Source organism: Thermobia domestica, chromosome 5 (assembly GCF_964235325.1).
Source record: "Thermobia domestica chromosome 5, izTheDome1.hap1.1, whole genome shotgun sequence".
Classification (NCBI taxonomy): Eukaryota; Metazoa; Arthropoda; class Insecta; order Zygentoma; family Lepismatidae; genus Thermobia; species Thermobia domestica.
This window is the reverse complement of record NC_137458.1, coordinates 161,230,838-161,249,519: the sequence shown is the minus strand read 5'-3', so window position 1 is coordinate 161,249,519 and position 18,682 is coordinate 161,230,838. Positions and strand designations below refer to the sequence as shown.

Genomic DNA, 18,682 nt, shown 5'->3' with positions numbered 1-18,682 from the left:
ACTTTGAACCATTAGCATTGATCTATGAGAATATAAAACAATTACATCGATTGTGGCCAGATGGCAATTAAAGCCGGTAGACGCGAAGTAAATAGCAAGTATCTGTGTTACCACATAACAGTCATATTGAGAGTATCTGGAGATTTTTCGAATATGTTGGTAGAGTAATCGTCTGTTAGTGCATTCTTCATTGGTTATCACTTTCTAGATTGAAGCATGTGTTTTCGTTACTCATATAACTTCCATTTTCTGTGGTACAGTAGCGGATCTAGCTCGAGGCCGAGAAGCCTAGGCCCTCTAGTTTTTTGAGCTACAAAAATAAGTAAAGCTATTATTTATATATTTTTGAAAGTAACTCATGATACTTATCATGGGTTCTGGTTGGAAGCCGGATTTTACCTTCTAGATCTGCCACTGCTGTGGAACACATTGATACTAACGCCATCTGTTAGCTTCAATAAAGTTATATCACACTCAAACAAAAAATACAAGTTGTGTAATTTGTCAGTATACGTGTATATATTAGTGTCACACACTTTACACTTTACAAAATCAGGAGAGTCATGTGTTTCACGCCATTTCGAACATCTCTAAAAGTTTTGAATTTTTATCTTTTCACCATTTTGAAAGTATTATCAAATATAAAACCGGTAATAACAGTAAAGCATATTTGTAAATACTTATACTAGTGATGTTTGTCGCATTAAGTTAAAAATCTATGTGAGAAATACGGCCCAAAAAATCTCGAGGTAATACCATTAGAATTATCGAGGATCCAAGGGTTCTCCAAGCTGTAATCGAACCAGGAATCACATGCACCAAATATACAAAAATTGGCAGTTAAGGAGTAGGTGAAGAGTGATAAAATGAGTATTAGGAAGAAATATAGCGTTTATAAAAGAATTAAATGACAATAGCTTCTTTACATATTCATTTATACACACGCCAGTTAATAAGGCATTGTTCACGTCAAGGAAGGAGGATATAGTAAGACGTGGTATTATAGTTACAAATATTAAAGAAAGACCAGGATATACTGATAAATCTCTTACCTTGAAATTGAAACTGATAGGTCTGAAGAGTTTGCGTCTGTTTATATTCCAAAAGTCGATTTTCTTCATCCATTAAACTATTTTCGTGATTGTTGATGCTATTTAAACACAGAAAGTTTTGCGGGGAGGACAACTTACACAAAAAATATAAATATATCAAAACTAATGAATAGAAAATGAATTCAAATTAGGGATACTCTTATTGTGCAAATTTGTATTCACAGCTAGGGAGGGCAGGGTGGAGAATCAATAAAATCTGACTTGCACTTACAATAGAAAATTTCAAAATTTTCAGAGACTGAAAAAAGTTCAAAACACAGAATCGACACCATGTGCAAATGGAGAGTGTCAGATGCTGAATAGCTTAGGTGTTGAGTCAAAATTTTGGTAACATTACTCAAAATAAAGGATTGGGAATGGAAGCTGATATTCTCCACACAACTAGAATTGTAAAGGTTATTCTTCAAATGCATAAATGGAACACAAGTTACAAACTGGTATATAGACTAGATGAGATAAAGAGGGAAAATGAGAAGAAGGGACGTGGCTTTTGGATAGGAAAGACCATTTGCCCTGTTCAAATCTGTTATTCTTCAACGTTATTGTGGTTGTTCATAAAATGAGCTGAATTTTTTTCAAACTGTTGCACGATTGTCCTGGCACAATTGTAATAATACTAACGACGATCTTGGCGATTAGACCTGCTATCGCGTTAAATTGCCAGGGGCGATGAATGGATACTGACTCAACTCAAATAAAGTATTTGATGGTGGCCTGGGTGGTCCGATGAACTGTTTCTGCGGTGATGCACTTCCACAGATCCTGACTGGTAATGCGGCCTGGAGACAATCCTTTGCCTCTAATGTGTTTGGTGTGGCGATGCCCTCAACTTGTTGTGCACTGTCATAATCCACGTAGAGAAGTCTGCTCCAATGCTTTTGTATAAGGAGGACAATGAAGTGTTCGTCGTGCACCTTTCAGAGGCTTGTGCGTGATGAAAACAAAAGGAATGTGGCATGATGCATAAAGAAATTCTAGTCTGAATTGTAGCAAATAAAATTAAACACTCGCATTCAGTCGATATTCTGCACTGAATTAGCTCTATGCAAGTATTTGAACATCATTATTTTAAAATCTGTTCTATCTGCTAATTTTAAAAATGATTGATCAATGTAAAAGTATCTTATATCAAACAGTTATTCATCGAAGAAAGCTATTAAGCTATTTCATTCTAAGGATAAAATACAATGAATGCTTGAATCAGTGCAAGTAGAAGAAAATGTTTTTAAAAAATCAATTTGTTTATATACGATTCATTACGTCAAAGTTAATATTTTAAAACTTTTGATAAGGTGGATCACTGAATCAGTAGGAGAAACAATATGGAATAAAGAAAAAATGTTATAACTTAGAACTGATTTTGTCGTACGTCATTACATTGTCATAATCCGTATGTGTTTAAGCCTTCCAGTAAAAACGAGAAACTAATCCAAAATAGTATCCAGAGGTAGAACTGACGAGGAACTAACCTTTAGCTTGACACACTAAGAAATATATCTACACACAAGAAAGTACAGGGAAAAATGTTAGGTTCTGGAAAAGGGCAAACGCTACCAGCACTGATGAGCTTTCTCTGATTTCTCTACTACTCACCAGAATTGTCAGCATGACAGAACACAAACTAGCTTCTACTTGCCCACGCTTCTGAATGAATCCACTTTCTTTGGCGAACCATTTCTTCCATTTTACTTGGCGAAAGCTTCTACGCAATCTCCAATACCTGTTTAGCCAATGCAGCAGGAAAAAACTTTTCTTGACTTAGCAACATTGGATGCACCTTTAATCTTCGTTGCCTCTTTGCTTGTGGGAATTAAATATGAGACATAAGACCTAACACGGGTAAATCATTACACTGGTTAATCACCGTGACGTGAGCGGTAACGTTAATCACTGTTATTGAGAGGATGGAAAGCAAGCTTGATTATTTGATGTTTTGATGTAGAATGCTTGTTGTTCACATTTGTTTCATAAACAAAACGCAACAAATAATTGCTTAAAAGAGAATGCACGTAGTTTTATTCTGGTAGTTGTTGAATAGAAATTTATATTAACCTTATGATAATTTATACCGATTTCTGGAAATGTGATTACGTAGAAGGGCGATCGCTTAATGCAATAAATATGTATATGTGCGCTTAAGAAAACGCTAGTTGATCTGTTATACTCGTATATGAAGTGCTGTGTTTCCTTGCAGACTTTCTTCGATGGGAAGAAAAGGAATGGCTTGAGGAAGAAGATAAAAAATATTTTCAAGAATTGATAGAAAAAGAGGAAGAGGAAAGAAGGTTAGCTGCAGAAGAGGAGGTTTGTGAATTTTATTTCCTAGTGTAGTTTAAGGAACCCATATTCCAGTTAGCTTAGGTATATATATATATATATATATATATATATATATATATATATATATATCAGGGGTGGCCAATGCGTCAATTAGCAAGTCATGAGAAGTAGCCCGTTGTTGTCTGTGTCATACTGTCTGCATCGGCCACTGTTATTGAACAGATAAGTAGATATTCTTTAAGAAAAAAAGAACAGAAGATATTATGAGATGATACTATAGGAACGAAAATACAAGAAACACGAACTAGAAAATTGTTCAAAAATTAATTTTTAGGTTATATTTAATATAGCTGTTTCTTTACTCGAACTTACAGAATCTTTTTTTTTTTTTTTTTTTTTTTGTAGTTTTTGATGTCTTCAACGTTGCTGATCCAAAGCTTTAAAACGAAATGAAATAAAATCTTTAAGTTTTACGTCTTACGGTTATGCCGGCTAGGCTAAAGGAGACGGTGATGATGAGAAATGAATGAAATGGTGGAATGAATAAAGTGGGAGGAAACGGGAGAACCCCAAGAAAACTCACGCACACGGTGTTTGTCCACCACAAAGCTCACTTGGTGCGAGTTGGGGTGAACCAAGGACCCTATGTACCAGAGATAAACGCTCTACCTCTGAGCCACTGCGGGACCCCAAAACTTTAAAAATATCCTGTATAAAACACAGATTATGATCTATTATCTCGAGTACAATATTTTTCTAGTGAAGTTCATTCTGTTGCTTCTTGAAATTTCAGAAATGAATTGGTTCATATTTACTTTGCATTATAAGCCCATAGACATTACTATGGACCAGTGGTTCTTCATCTTATCGAGCCTGGCGCCTCCTTGGGTGAATGCAATTGTCTTTTTAGCTCCCCTTCTCATCTTAACCCAATTCACCCAAGTACATGGCTGAAACTTGAACTTGGACAAAGCAGTTTTAAGTACTAGAGGAGCTCCAATTCTTAAAATCAACCTTGAAGAATACATAAATGAAAGAGAATTTTGTTTCTATAACTGTCTTACATTAGCTATCTCTTCCCTTTCATCATACTCCCTCTCAATAATCTAGAGTCCCTATACGCTCCTTTTTGTTCCAGCGTCCTCTTTGGAAACGAGAACACCCCCTGAACAGGCAAATAGGAAAGGATGGAGAGAGGAGATGGGAGAAAAGATAGGAAGCCTTACTATATATGATCGTTATTTGGACAGAAAATTTGAACCTTGAATGTTAAATAAATCCGTTTCATGTGAAATAACCCAATGGAGGCAGAATCATGTATACTGTAACTATAGTGAACAATCAAGAAAAGGGTGGCGTAAATTGAAATTTTATAAAAATTCTAAAGAAATATGGGATGTAGCGAAATCTTGATGGCTAGAGAATAGATTAAATAAATCTGGGGTTGAGAGGTAAACTACGCCAAATCACTTTTTAGCCGAAACTAAGTTATCATATTTTTTTCATACTTACATTAGTACGAGGGGCACTAGGGAAGTTTTGAGATGTGGACAACTGGAACGCAGGAAGTGAAACATTTTTCCGTCGATAAACAATCGACGCAAGTCAACAAAATATTGTCTTGAAAACACTTTTTCTCTTCTCCTGTGAAATTAATATTTTGTGACTTATACTATTTCTCAGATCCAGAAATAAGGATAAAAAGGTGATAAATTTAACCACTCCGTTTGGACATTAAAAAGACTTGAAAAGAAAAAGTCTCAGAAAAGGTTTTCTTAATTGTTTTTTATGTTCAAAAAGTGTCTGAAATAAAAGTGGGAATTAACTGCTTATACGTTGTGATCTAAATTTTAACTAAATTCTGTGAAAGTATGTTTAAAAGTTTTATCTGTAAAAGAAGATAAAATCTACAAAAAATATGAAAGAATATCACAAAAGCATTTTGAACATTGAAAATGTTTTGATTTTATTTAATTTCACCAGTGGATTGTATTTAGCTAAATTCCTATGATAATCACAAACTATGTCACGAAAATTAGAAAGGCTCACTTCCTACATCAAGGATTTCAAGGGCATCTAATAATAATAATGTAGGTACAAGATGATCGCATAAATGATAGATCTACGATGTGATCATCTTGAAATCTGTAGTCATAATCAAAGTTAAGTTCTATTAATGTATTGCCTATATTTTAAAGGATGTATTCAACTATTTCAACATCATTTATTAACACTTTCGCTTCTATGCTTATGTATCTATGGAAACTTCAGCTTCGTGGCAGTTTAGTGCATTTTTAAAAGATGTATATCAAGTAGTAAAAAAAACAAAATACATCTTTAAAGTTTTTTTTTTTAATAGATATAATATATATTGATATGGTTGGGTGGAATTGCTACAATATTACTTCAAACAAACGTTCATTTACTTACATCAAAACAATTTTTACAACGGAAATATAAAGTAGACAAGATGCCAAAATTGCTTATTATAGTTATCATTAGGTGAAACTGCTACAAAGTTGCATGAAATAAATTATTATATTAGTGCTTCTGAAAAATGTACAAAACATACCAATATGGAAAAAGTAAGAAAACCATTTGTAGGTAGTTCACTTTCCTGTGGTTCAATTTCCTACAACCTGGTGACTAACTAATGAAAACATAATCAACCGTTTTGACATGCGATACGTTTTGACGTACGATTATCATCATACTAAACTGGAAACTTATGTTAGTCAAACTCTTAGTATGGCACTAATCCCGCGTCGAAAAGACTCTGCATAAGGCCCAATATGTTCAAACTTGTAACGAATGTACATATTTGAGGATGTAATTGGTGTTTGCGAATCTATTTTCTCTTGTAATTAATTGTCTTTTAAGAATACCTAGATAATGATTTCGATAATCATAAATCATTATATCTAGGAATTAATAACCTCGCCGTCGAAACAAGAATTAAACATTTGCTCATGTTCTTAATCCATTTTGATTCATATATTACTCCAGGAAAGGATGAAGGGATTTTAGCGCAAAACATTCAGCGAAACAGCTTTTAGCCTTGTTCACAATCTCATCGCTAGTTACCAAGCAAATCTTTTAGATGTGAGCTCGAATAAGTTTTCCACACAACCGACAACCCGACCCGTAAAAGGCTTTTGAGAGACGCATACCACCCCAAGCCGAGCTAAATTCATGCTTCGTTCAGTTGTATTAAAATGGTAACCCGAGTCCTGCTTGAACTTAGGCTCGAAAATGTTAATTTATTTACACCACACGTTTTTGTATCAAAACGTCGCCAAGGTTGTCTACAATTATTTAAAACGCTTTCACAAAAATGAAGCTTTTGATGATGTATTTGTGAAAGAATAAGGCAATAGTTTAAAAAATTACAATTGAAAACGTGTGTCTGTGTAACATATTTTGCACTATTTATGTTCATTTAAATCAAATGAAAAATAGTGGTCGTTGTTTGTGTTAGAATTAACTAGTTTATATATGTATATGAACTCGATGAAAGCATTAAAGGCATTGTAGTCTTGTATTGTTAATAGTATCTACATTCTTTTCATTAGGAAAGAAGACTAGAAGCTGAACGATTAGCGAATATTCCAAAACCTGAAACTCCTGCAGAAGAAGTGTTAAATAGGTTGAAACAGAGATTACAAAAAGCGAGGGAGGCGAAATTGAATTTGTTGCAAGATGAGACATTTTTTCCAGATGATGAAGGTGTTTCATCAGAAAGAGTGGCTGACGAAATTTCACTGGAAGCTTCATTGAATATTCAAGAAGATTTGTCAGTTACTGAAGAAATTTCGTCACAGGTTAGCACGAGCGCCTTAAGTGAAACTGAACCCTCCACAGAAAATACAGAGGAAGAGACTCACTATAAGGTATGAAGTATTTGTAGTGTTCAATGTCAAAATCATCATGTCCGGTAATTGTCTGTTTCGTTGTCTTCCATTGTCAAAGTCATAAGTCGAAAGCGTGTATTAGTAAATTTTGTGTAGAAACATTATTTTCTTGCTTACCCAGAACTGTAAATTTGGCTCCTATAATTACAAAATGATTTATTGCATAGAATATCTTATCATACATACTCTTTAAGTCAATTTCTTAGGGACCAGTGCTGTTTGTGTACTTTTCTATTTTTTCAAGTATTCTTATTTTCATCGTGAAGCTCGTTGAAGAAAATTGACATCAATACATTTGAGACAAACGGACAGGTGCCTATTGCGATATACAGCATGTAGCCTTTCAGTCCTTGGAGAACTCTAGCGTGCCAGATGATGCACTACCAATTAATTGATGCAAGACCAATGAAAATATTTTCGACAATATTATCTTTGACCTTAACGTAGCGATTTTCAAACTTTCTCAGTTTCTGGTACATTAATTGAATAAGCTAAAATCTTACGGCGTAGCTATAAAAAATGTACCGTGTTCTTTTTCTCATACTTAATGTTAAGTTACTTTGCATCTTAGTCATAAAGAAATGTCACCTACGGAATTACAACTGATATTAAATAACAAAGAATGCTATTAATTTGATTTGTTAGAGCTTAGCGTCCCTTTTTAGCATTGAGACTATATGAGATAGTCTATGTACCTATGGTTGAAGCTAGAATCTAAATCAAATGCTTTCAAATTTCAAAGCTCCCGCCACCGGAAATAGAATCCGGTATCCTCTGCACCCAAGGTTTACTTGTGCTAGCCACTAGACCAGAAGGCAGGGTGAAAAATAACTATTGTACTGTTTTGAAAGATGTAAGTAATAAAATTATCTATAAAGCGTACATTATGTTACGCATTTTGCTAACTTTCTCCAGGAAAACCAGTGATTCCATCTATGGCCGCCATCAGCGGGTAGCAAGGTGGCATTTCCCCCTGGATTTTCGAAAGGTGTTCAGTTCAGTATGTATTCACGACTATGCTTGTGTGTCTGTCTTTTGCTCACCCTTGGAAAAATCCTGTGAGCGCCTCTGGTTCCAGCGGAGCACGCCGTTTGAAAATGGCTGCCGTAATGAGTTGCATTTACTAATACAAGTATGCATCAATTAATTCACTATGCTGGGTTGACATTGAAAATTATACCATTACGTATTCCCATTGGAAAAGGTATGTATGCGAAATATTCGGCTTAGAGGAATAGTTTTACTTTGTGATATTATTAGATTATTGGTTTTAAAAAATTGTGGGTATGATTGCTTTTCTATTGATTGTTTACATTCTGGGCATATATGACATAATATATTTATATATGTTTTTCTTTTTCTTTTTTTTTCTTTCTTTTTAGTTTCTAACTTACGATGTTGGAAATTCAAAAGTAGAAACATTTGGTAATTTATGTCAGTTTTTCTCTAAAGATGGCACTACTTGCAGAGTAGAAACAAGTGAGTTCCTTCATGGGAAGAAAATGTTAAGTTTAATGGTTAAAAAGTTCCAAAATTACTTCTATCTTTATAGTTACATAGACGAAGATGGACATGGCTATATAGAAAATCCGTTAACATTTCAAGTGCTACTTGCAAATGAAATTCGTGCTGTTTTAGTGAAACGACTTGTAGATGAAATGCAAAGAGATGACAGGGAAGTTCCACGTAATTCTACTTCAGGGCGGAAATCTAGCCATACAAGAAGTAGCCTGTCAGGATTGAACAATTATGCGCAAATGAGGACAAGTCAGCTTCGTCACTCCACGGAAAATATTAGACAAGGTGGTAGCTTAGATCGAGACTCACAAGCTGTTCTGCGTAGATCAACTGATGAAGGTCAAACAAAAGGCCTATCAAGTGTAGATCCTGATGTGCAAAAATTAGGATTTCAGTTTGATTTGAAAGTAACGTTGCCAACAGGACTATTAATAGAAACTGTTGTTGAAGAGGAGTTTTTTTCTCCCTTTTGCATAAAGCAACAGTATCTAACTGAAGGTAGGTAGAATTTATTTTTTAAATGAAGTGTAGGCTAAGAGAAACTGGCATTTTGTAAAATGAAACTAGCAGTATCAAATATGATTTGTATACTTACAGTAAGATTTACAAAAATAGAAAATGGAAAGGAACTTGTAATACAAGACCCATCAGCTTAATGACTGACTAATGACACCATGACTTTAATTTCGACAATAAATTCTGCTATGCGAAAGTCATAGAAAAATATATTTTCACTCTTTTAAAATAACAGGTTTACGTTTTGGGATAATTTTTTAAACACATGATGGGATTATCATTAAACCAAGTTGACAAGAACAGTGAGAGAAAGTGTGATATACTGTTCTATATACTGTATTTCATATTCCACAATGGTCGAATGAAAATCCCGTTTCATGCCCCTACTGCACAGGCAGTTCATGAAACATGCAAATCTAAAACTTTAATAACATTTTTGAACAATATTGGTTTATGCAGTAGCTATGACACTGATGAAAGAATGAATCATTCCTTTGCAACATGAGCTGTGGAGCTAACGATGTATCACCGTGTCCCATTGCCAACACACTTAGCTAGAGGTATTCCGCTCTGAGCAGCTATGGATAACTTTGATCATCAAGAGGATACAAAACCATGCATTAGTAGCCCGCGTGACACAGTCCTAATACTGTTTCAGAATGCATATCATGATACAGTAATTCAGAGCTTAGTTTGGATAGTTTTACATTCGATAAACACAACAAAAAAACTGAATGATGTTTTGAATTGTCAAAAGCTCGTTCCATTTATCAAACCTAAAGTAAGAAGGAACATTGATCATAATTTCTGTCCAGTAACTACCCCAGGCACGGAAACATCAGTTTCAATATCAAAAATAGATCTTACATGGTTAATATAACTTTTCTACTAATAGTTTCCGAGATAATAGCTTTGTGCCTTCGTGGAGCGCTTTCAACGCATTTATTATTGAAATGAAACTTCCAGAAACTACTTCAGCAGCTGTACCCATTCTTCCTTTTCCAGTTACCAATCAAGCATTTGTATGCACAATCATGATTTTTCAGGACGTATTGATACAAGTAAATGAAGACTGTGGTGCTCTGTGAAGTGACGAAGGAGTATACCATTTAGCCAAGGACTACAGTTGCAGTTCCCATAGATAAGTCTGAAAATACATTTCTTGAATTGGGTTCGTTTCATACAACTAAAATCATAATAAGCTCTCTTAGATCTCAAATATAGTGTAATCTTTGAAGCATTAGTGGAGTCTGAAGTATTTGGTCCTAAAGTGGTTCAATGTACCTTACAAGATAATCATTACCGTAGAGGGGTCCATAGCATGAACATAATAGCAGAAGCTGTACAACGAATCCAGTTTCAGCAGTTTTTCATGAAATCTGAAATGAGAAGTACTAGCCACTTCTTGATCAATTCAAAATTCTGGAAACATTCTGCAAGAACAAGGATCGTATTAATGCGAAGAAGAAAACTGAAGATGTGGGTGGTCTTCTACAGGACTTCATGCTTTCTTATCTTTATCAAACAGGATAAACAAAAGTCCAAACTTTTTCGTTACTGGAACGTTTTTTCTAAACACGTTATTCACAATATTGAGAGACACCATTAGAGCTGATAGAGAGGGGAACTGGGATATCCATTTTTATCGGCATTCGGCAGAGCCTTGTCTTTGGTAGAGTCAATTATGCAAGATTCAGTTTACTATGAAGACTGTTTGAAACTTCCTGATATAGTAGTGTTTAGAAAGAGAAGAATTTGTTGTTCAGTATTAAGAAAGGAAGTTCAGCAGTGTAGGTATAGATCGGGGCTTGGAGATATGTTACAACACACCAGCTAAAGAGCAGGGTGGTATTATAGGAATGACTCAGAGTAGCATTATAAGACATAATCAAGCAGACTGTACCGTCAAATGAAAACTTGAGACTTTAGAAAAGCTTCCACCAACGTAATTTAATACAACACTACATATCAAGAGAGCATATTTACAAGCTAAGTGGTCGTACAGTCTGTTAGAAGACCTACGTAATCTTCGTAAATATGGATAAGTAGAATTAGAAACAGGGTGAATTTCTCAAATGATTGCAGAACAACTTCCTCCTGACTTTCTTCACATTTGTACTTGTCAGACTTGTGTACCGCCAAATACTTGTGTATATAGGAAGAATGTAATAGTCTGTTCCAGATTCTGTGCTTGAGAAATTTCAGCTGTACTCGTTCTTCCTACATACCACACAATGATTAGAATTAGCCTCTCAGAGATTAGACATCACCAATAAACTTTTACTGCTTTCACTGTTTAATAATTACAGTATAATCACTCCTACGTTTAAGATTATGTAAGTCATCAAAACGTGCATATTTTACCTTAGTAATGTTGCAAAAAATGCAGTGTTTTCATTAATAAAATTTTTACAACCTTTAAAACTATTTTTTCTTTCAAAACTGTTTGCACATTTTGCAAAAATATGTACTGATCAATTTTTGTCCTTTGAAATTTTGAGCTAAAAGCAATAGTTTCCGAGATATGGGCTATTTTTCACCAATATTAAACATTGTCTGGCGGCCATATTGGGAAGAATCTCCCCACACCAGAAACACGTACTCAAGCTAAAAACTATCCTTATACATGCAGGAAATAAGTTTTGAAGACCTTATACCTTCGTGCAACAGTCATCAGTAGTATGGCGCCTAGATTATTTATATACGGATATACAAAAGCAACGATGGATTATTGTATTGTCACCCGACTTATGCCGCTTTTCAAAAGTTCATCATTATACGTATGTCACCAGGAAAGGAGTTAAATCAGAGTTGCAAGGGATACGGTTGAACATTGCAAATTAAAGAAGACCATGCAAAATAAAATAGAATTTTAGAAACATGTTTTTTCTTTATAAATTAACAAAAAAAATCATGCTAAAAAATAAGTAAAACAAATCATACTAAAAATAAGTAAAACAAATCATACTAAAAATTAATTCTGTTTTCAAGAAAATTACTTTAAAGAAAATACGTTTTTGCATGATCAGAAAGACTAACAAGAAAACCACAAAGAGTTCATAATTCAGAGAATTTTCCATTCCTTTCCTTTTAATCAAGCAGAAATAGAATAATTTTAAAAGTTATTTTCTTGGAAACAGAATTAATTTTTCCTTTGTAGTACGATTTCTCTATTTCTATTTTTCTTTTTTTTCTTTTTTCTTTTTTTCTTTTTTTTTACAATTTAGTACGATTTGTTTTATTACTTTAAGAAAAAAACGTAACTTAGAGGAATAGTATCATGAAACATCCTCTCATAGGATTTGTAACATTGAAATCAACACTATTGACGATGCCTACATATATCCCATGACACTGACAATATATAAAATCTTTCGTGTAAGTACATAACTAACAGATAAGTTAAATTTAAAGTGTATAATTTTAATTAATAATTTGTTTTTCAATTTTATAGTATTCTAATTTTTTCATTAGTTGTCAGTTTTGTACGAAAACATTAGCTTTCCATAATAATCGATTAATTTTCCGAATGTTCGTAATTATATTCATTTATTTTTATAAATCAATACAATTTACATTACATAGTAATGAAAATTGTCACTTTTAATTTTAATTTTAATCTATTAATTTTGAAGTCGATTTTAATTTTAGCCGTTACTTGTTTTCTGATTATAAATTTTTAAATTGATCAATTAATTTTTCATACTCAATTTTATGGCTTCGAGCCTTACCTTCACCTTGTTGGGGCTTACATCTAACGAAAGTTTTAGAATAGCCACTGCTCTACGTTTAGGAGTAGATATCTGCGAGCCAAGCTGTTGTTTCATATGTAACACCCATGTAGAGGATTGCTTGTCTTATCATGTAAAAACAATGCTGGCAGGCTCTCACGACATACCAGTGTAAATTGTATCATTCTGAGAGCTCTCATTTCAGCAGACGTTCCATCGGTGAGAGCACTAAATGGATGCAATAGCAATGACGGAAAAAGGCCTGACGGAATTACATTAGTGTCATGGAAAAAAGGGAAAGCGCTTGTTGGTCCACTTATGCTCCCTCAAATGTACTAGATACATCAACTCGAGCAGGACTTCGTAGCAATTGAATCAAGTGGTTCATGGGGCCAAGAGGGGTTTAATTTTGTCAATGAAATGGACCAACGCATATCGTTAAAATCAGGAGATACCTGAGCTAGAGCATTTCTCATACAACGCATTAGTATAACCTTTCAACGAGAAATATGTCAGCTATCGTGGAAATTTTGCCAACGGGAAAAGAATTAGAAGAGATCTTCCTTTTGTAGGCAATTTATGAACTATTCGGGATAAAATTTTCGCCAATCAATAATAATAATAATAATAATAATAATAATAATAATAATAATAATAATAATAATAATAATAATAATAATAATAATAATAATAATAATAATAATAATAATATGAAGATGATAAAAGAAGAAAACATTAAATTTAACTTCAAGAATATATCATACTTTAGTATTATTTTTAAGGTTATTGTTACTAAATAATTTTTCCAAGGATTTTTCCCTGCTGATATATTGAAGGAAAATAAGACAAAACATTCACATAATACAGATTTTTCGTGTTAATATACCTCACTGTTTGTAAGATGTATATTACAAGTCTTAATTTTAAATTTTAATCCGTTAAATTTTTCATTAAGTTTTTCAATTATATGTGAGAATCATTGGTTCAGTTTCAGGACACATATGTAGCAGTATTGACAGTTTTGAAATTCCAACTCTCGTATATAACAATGTTAAAATTTAAGTTAATCAGAGTAGAGGATATTGTTAAGTAATAATAAATAAAATTATGAAAGTTTGAATTATGAAGAAACAACGAATAAAATACAGCATGAATCAAAATGATGTAAACAATTACAACTCCTTATAACTTTTTTATTAATCATCCAAATAGCTTCAAATCTTACAGTTAAATGCTAAGATTGTTGTGTTGTGTTTTATCTAAGTTTTTGTGATAAAAAATGAAAATAGTACATCACAAATGTTCTATGTGGGCCCCCTTTGTTACCCTGCATACATCTATTCGGTATTCCAATTCCGCCCACACCCGTTTCAACATGTTTGCATCAACAGTTTGCACTGTAGCAGTAATGCGCTCTTTCATTTCATTCACATCTTGGGGTAGAGGGGGTTTGTAGACAATGTCTTTCAGATGTCCCCACAGAAAAAAAATCGCTGGGCGTTAAGTCCGGTGATCTTGATGGCCAACGTAGAAGCTGATGATAATTTTTACCTGACCGCCCAATCCAGCGGTGTGGCAGTCTGTTGTTGAGGAAATTTCTGACATTGTGATGAAAGTGATATGGAGCTCCATCCAATTGATAGATGAAGTTTGCACTGTCATGTTCGAGCTGTGGCATAAACCACGTAGTAAGCATTTGTAGAAATGTTTGTCCAGTCACAGTTCCTTCGTCAAAGAAGTATGGACCATAAACTTTTGAAGATGAAATTGCACAAAACACATTCGTCTTCGGTGAATCACGCACAATTTCACAGATTTGGTGAGGCTTCTCAGTTCCCCAAATGCGAACATTTTGTTTATTCACTCTTCCTGTCATGGTAGCCTCATCACTGAAACAAAGTTTGCCCAAAAAATCATCATCAACACTGCACAACTCTTGAAATGACTCACAAAAAGTCTTGCGACACATGTGATCATTAGATGTTAAGTGTTGTAATAACTGCACTCGATACGGATACATGTTTAAATATTTACGCACTGCATGCCGAACAGTTGTTTGAGGCATTTGAAGCTCTTTACTAACTCTCCTTGTTGACTTTTGTGGGCTGCGTTGAAAACTGGTTCGAACCCTTTCGACATCTGCCTTAGAAGTGGACGGTCTATCGGGCGATTTTTCTTTACAAATGTATCCCGTTCTGTTGAATTTGTCACACCACTTACGTATGGAGTTCTTTGATGGTGGATCTTTATGAAATTTTGTGCGGAACTCGCGTTGAATACTACCAACAGACCGACAAACGTGAAACTGTAAAACGCAAAATGCTCTCTCTGCACCACAGGCAGCCATCTTGGAACTAGTCACTCTGCCACCTAGCGGACAAATTTTAAACTACTACGCTCATTCCAAACAAAACTTGAGGATAATATTGAAAGTATTTTCATAGGGATTTCATTGTTGATAGAGTATTATCACTTATAGAACGTTTCCTTATCGTTCACATCATTTTGAATCACGCTGTATTTTATTTTCTTAACCATTTTGTTCTATTACATTTTCTTGTTCTTGTTTCAGATTCAACGGAGAAAGGTAGTGAAGATATTAAATGTCTATATTATTTACGAAATGGTAATATCGTGAAGTTTAAAAGAAGTGGAGACGTTAATGTATATTGTGCCGATGGTACTACATATCACTGCTTAGATTTCAAGTATGTTTTTACTATTTGCATTAATTCTTAATTAGTGCTAATTATTAGGAAAGATGAAGGAGAGTTTGTTCTAGATATAGCGTATCTCTTATATTGAATTTATTTATTTTATTACTGCGCCCTCTATGGAGACAAAGAAGTTTAGGAAATAAAAGACAAAAGACTAGAAGGTAGTTTAAGGAATGTTCATTACTTCTGTATATAAATCAATTGTATTCAAGTATATTAAAAGAAGAAACATTGAACAGGGAACAGTGATCTTTGTGAATACAGTTATTTAGATAGGTGGGAGATTAAAAGTTTGTACATAAAACTGCAGTCGGTTATATTATTGTAACTCTTAGTACCAAATTTGCTATAGGAAAGAAACCAAAGGGTATGTAAATACGTGAAATCACATGGGATCAGAAGAGATGGCACTTAGAGAGTTATTAATATACGAATGCAGATTAATTTTCTCGCTTAGACCGTTGCAAGAATAAATATCAGACAGTACATGGGTAAAATGTAATAGAAGATTATCTATAAGAAATGGCCTGGAAAATAGTAAAATTATTTGTTGGTAATCAATAAAATAGTTTCATTGTTGTAATGAATAATGATAATCTTATTAAGTATAAATAAAGTAAACGAAGTACTAGCCTTTTTAAAGCAATGCTTTAGATACTGACACATTAAGGCAAGCTTGAGTTCGTTTCTAGAGCATTTTTAATCAACATTTCAATAATTAAAATAAAACATTAATTCTATATTGTTACTGAAAGAATTGTGGAGATAAATGACATTTGGAAATTTTAAATAATACAAGCTTAGGTCTACATTTCGATAATTTCCTTGATTTGTCTAGTAAAACTGAAGATTTGTCTTCTCTCGCCACAAATTTCATCATAGATCTTGAAAAGAAAAAAGCTAATTCTCAAATTAGAGAATTTTAATCTTGTCATTATAGTTCGTACATTCTATTAAAGTGCATAGCCAACTAAGAATGGCGGCTGCAGTCAGTAATTCCTTTCGATCGGAGATAATCGGAGACATTTCGTATTCCTTCTTTTCTAAATCTCTGTTCCACATTAATATTGAGTTGCAACTGAAATGACATCCAACTAGTGAAAACGAGTTGTACTGTAGTAACTATAACCAAGAGTTTAATCACGAGGTCTACCACGTTGACTTTCTCCTAGATCAATGTTGTGTGCACGTTTCCCACTCTTTTATTTACTACCATTTCAGTACCAATAAGAAAATAAATAAAAATATTTAGTTACTTTTTAAATTATTTACACTTTGTCAAATAACAATAGCAAAATAATCTACAAATTACTATAAATTTATACTTTTGAACATTATTAGTACTTGTTTTATAAACTAGTACAGTCATAGCGTTAAATATGGTAATATTACTTATTTTAAAAATCATACCATAAAATACTGTATTAGTTAGACATTTTCAATACCGAAATCCGAACGGTTCTGTTGAGCATACAAAAATTACGAGTGGAAGAAAAGGAATATTTGATATATATATATATATATATATATATATATATATATATATATATAGATAGATAGATAGATAGATAGATAGATAGATAGATAGAGGGAGAGATAGATAGATAGATATATGCACATTGTTGGACAGCAAAACTGAATTACATATATATAACAAATTTTCTGCTTAGTTATTACATCGATATGATATCGATATGGTTTTTCGATATGATATACATAAATCTAAATACCAGAATACTCGCCATTTGTGTACCTGCCGTTCAAAATTTGAATTGAAAATTAAGTAGAATGGAAATATAAGGAAGAATGACGACTGTATAGCATGTAATAAAAGTATTTACAAGCAAATTCTTTTGAAAAATTAAATATAATTTAAAACAGCATGCTATACTTCCTAAATAAATGTACGTCTTTTTCTAACCTGAAGACAAAAGGATATTTCTTTTATAAGCAAATGCAGGAAATTCTTGCAGAGTTCCTTTATTTAACCTCACATACATACTAATAGCAATATTATACCTCTATCCTAAATAATTTAGAATAAAAGTATAGTAATACGTGAAATTAAATTATTTCACAAATAAATTACTCTTAATCTACAGTCATGTCTTTAAAATGTTATATTTTACTTATTATCTAAAATACTGTAGTTGATGATACTGTAATAATAGAAAGGAACCAAATTTCTCAAAAGTAAATCCCCACGTTGAGCGGGTTTGCATATCTAGGCTCCTAACTATGAAAACATTTACGATCACTCCAACCCCAATCATTTCACAGATTCAATCTGTTGTATATCAGTTATTAGGACGTAAAATTGAATATAATTTATACGAAAAACACTTTTATGCGTTGCAAGACCTGTAACTGCCAAATATTCACCACAAACTTATAGTCGTATTGACATAAACAAAAAGAAGTGTGGAGCAGGAAACTACTTTACCCAAAAGTCAAAAGAGATTCACTGAAGACATACGAACTGGTCGAGCGGTTTGGGTCACTAGTCTATCAAATAGGAGTTTATGTGTTCAAACCCTGCAGGGAGTATTCGTCTTTTTTTTTTCAAGTGTGTTCCTATTTTCATCAGAGGACTGAGAACATTTCTTTAAATAAATCTTTGGCAACTACTTTCTCTCAAATTCCATTAGAAGGGAACATTATATGAATTGCAAATCTAAAATCCACAGCTGAGAACAAAATATTATGTTCAATATTTCATTATTATCCTTTGATTTGTAATGAAAAACTAATTATAACCATTGACGATTTCAGAAGATTCTCCCTCGGTAATGGTCAATATATGAATGAGAGAAAACTGATAAAACATTATTAGTCCACTTTGAGCATGATCGAAGATAACTTATGGGCACGAAGGGGGAAATTTATGTCGACAGTCT

The 18,682-nt window shown here is 33.3% G+C and overlaps 1 protein-coding gene across 2 annotated transcripts in view; it reads left to right on the top strand.

Annotated features, from left to right (window-relative positions):
- LOC145686220 (uncharacterized) overlaps positions 1-18,682 on the top strand; it is a 125,573-nt gene that overhangs the window by 78,371 nt on the left and 28,520 nt on the right. For both annotated transcript variants that reach the window (XM_081759283.1, XM_081759282.1), the window contains 4 exons: positions 3,307-3,416; positions 6,965-7,282; positions 8,686-9,319; positions 15,641-15,776. In XM_081759283.1, the coding sequence (XP_081615409.1) occupies positions 3,307-3,416; positions 6,965-7,282; positions 8,686-9,319; positions 15,641-15,776 (1,198 nt within the window). The remainder of the gene's footprint in view (positions 1-3,306; positions 3,417-6,964; positions 7,283-8,685; positions 9,320-15,640; positions 15,777-18,682) is intronic.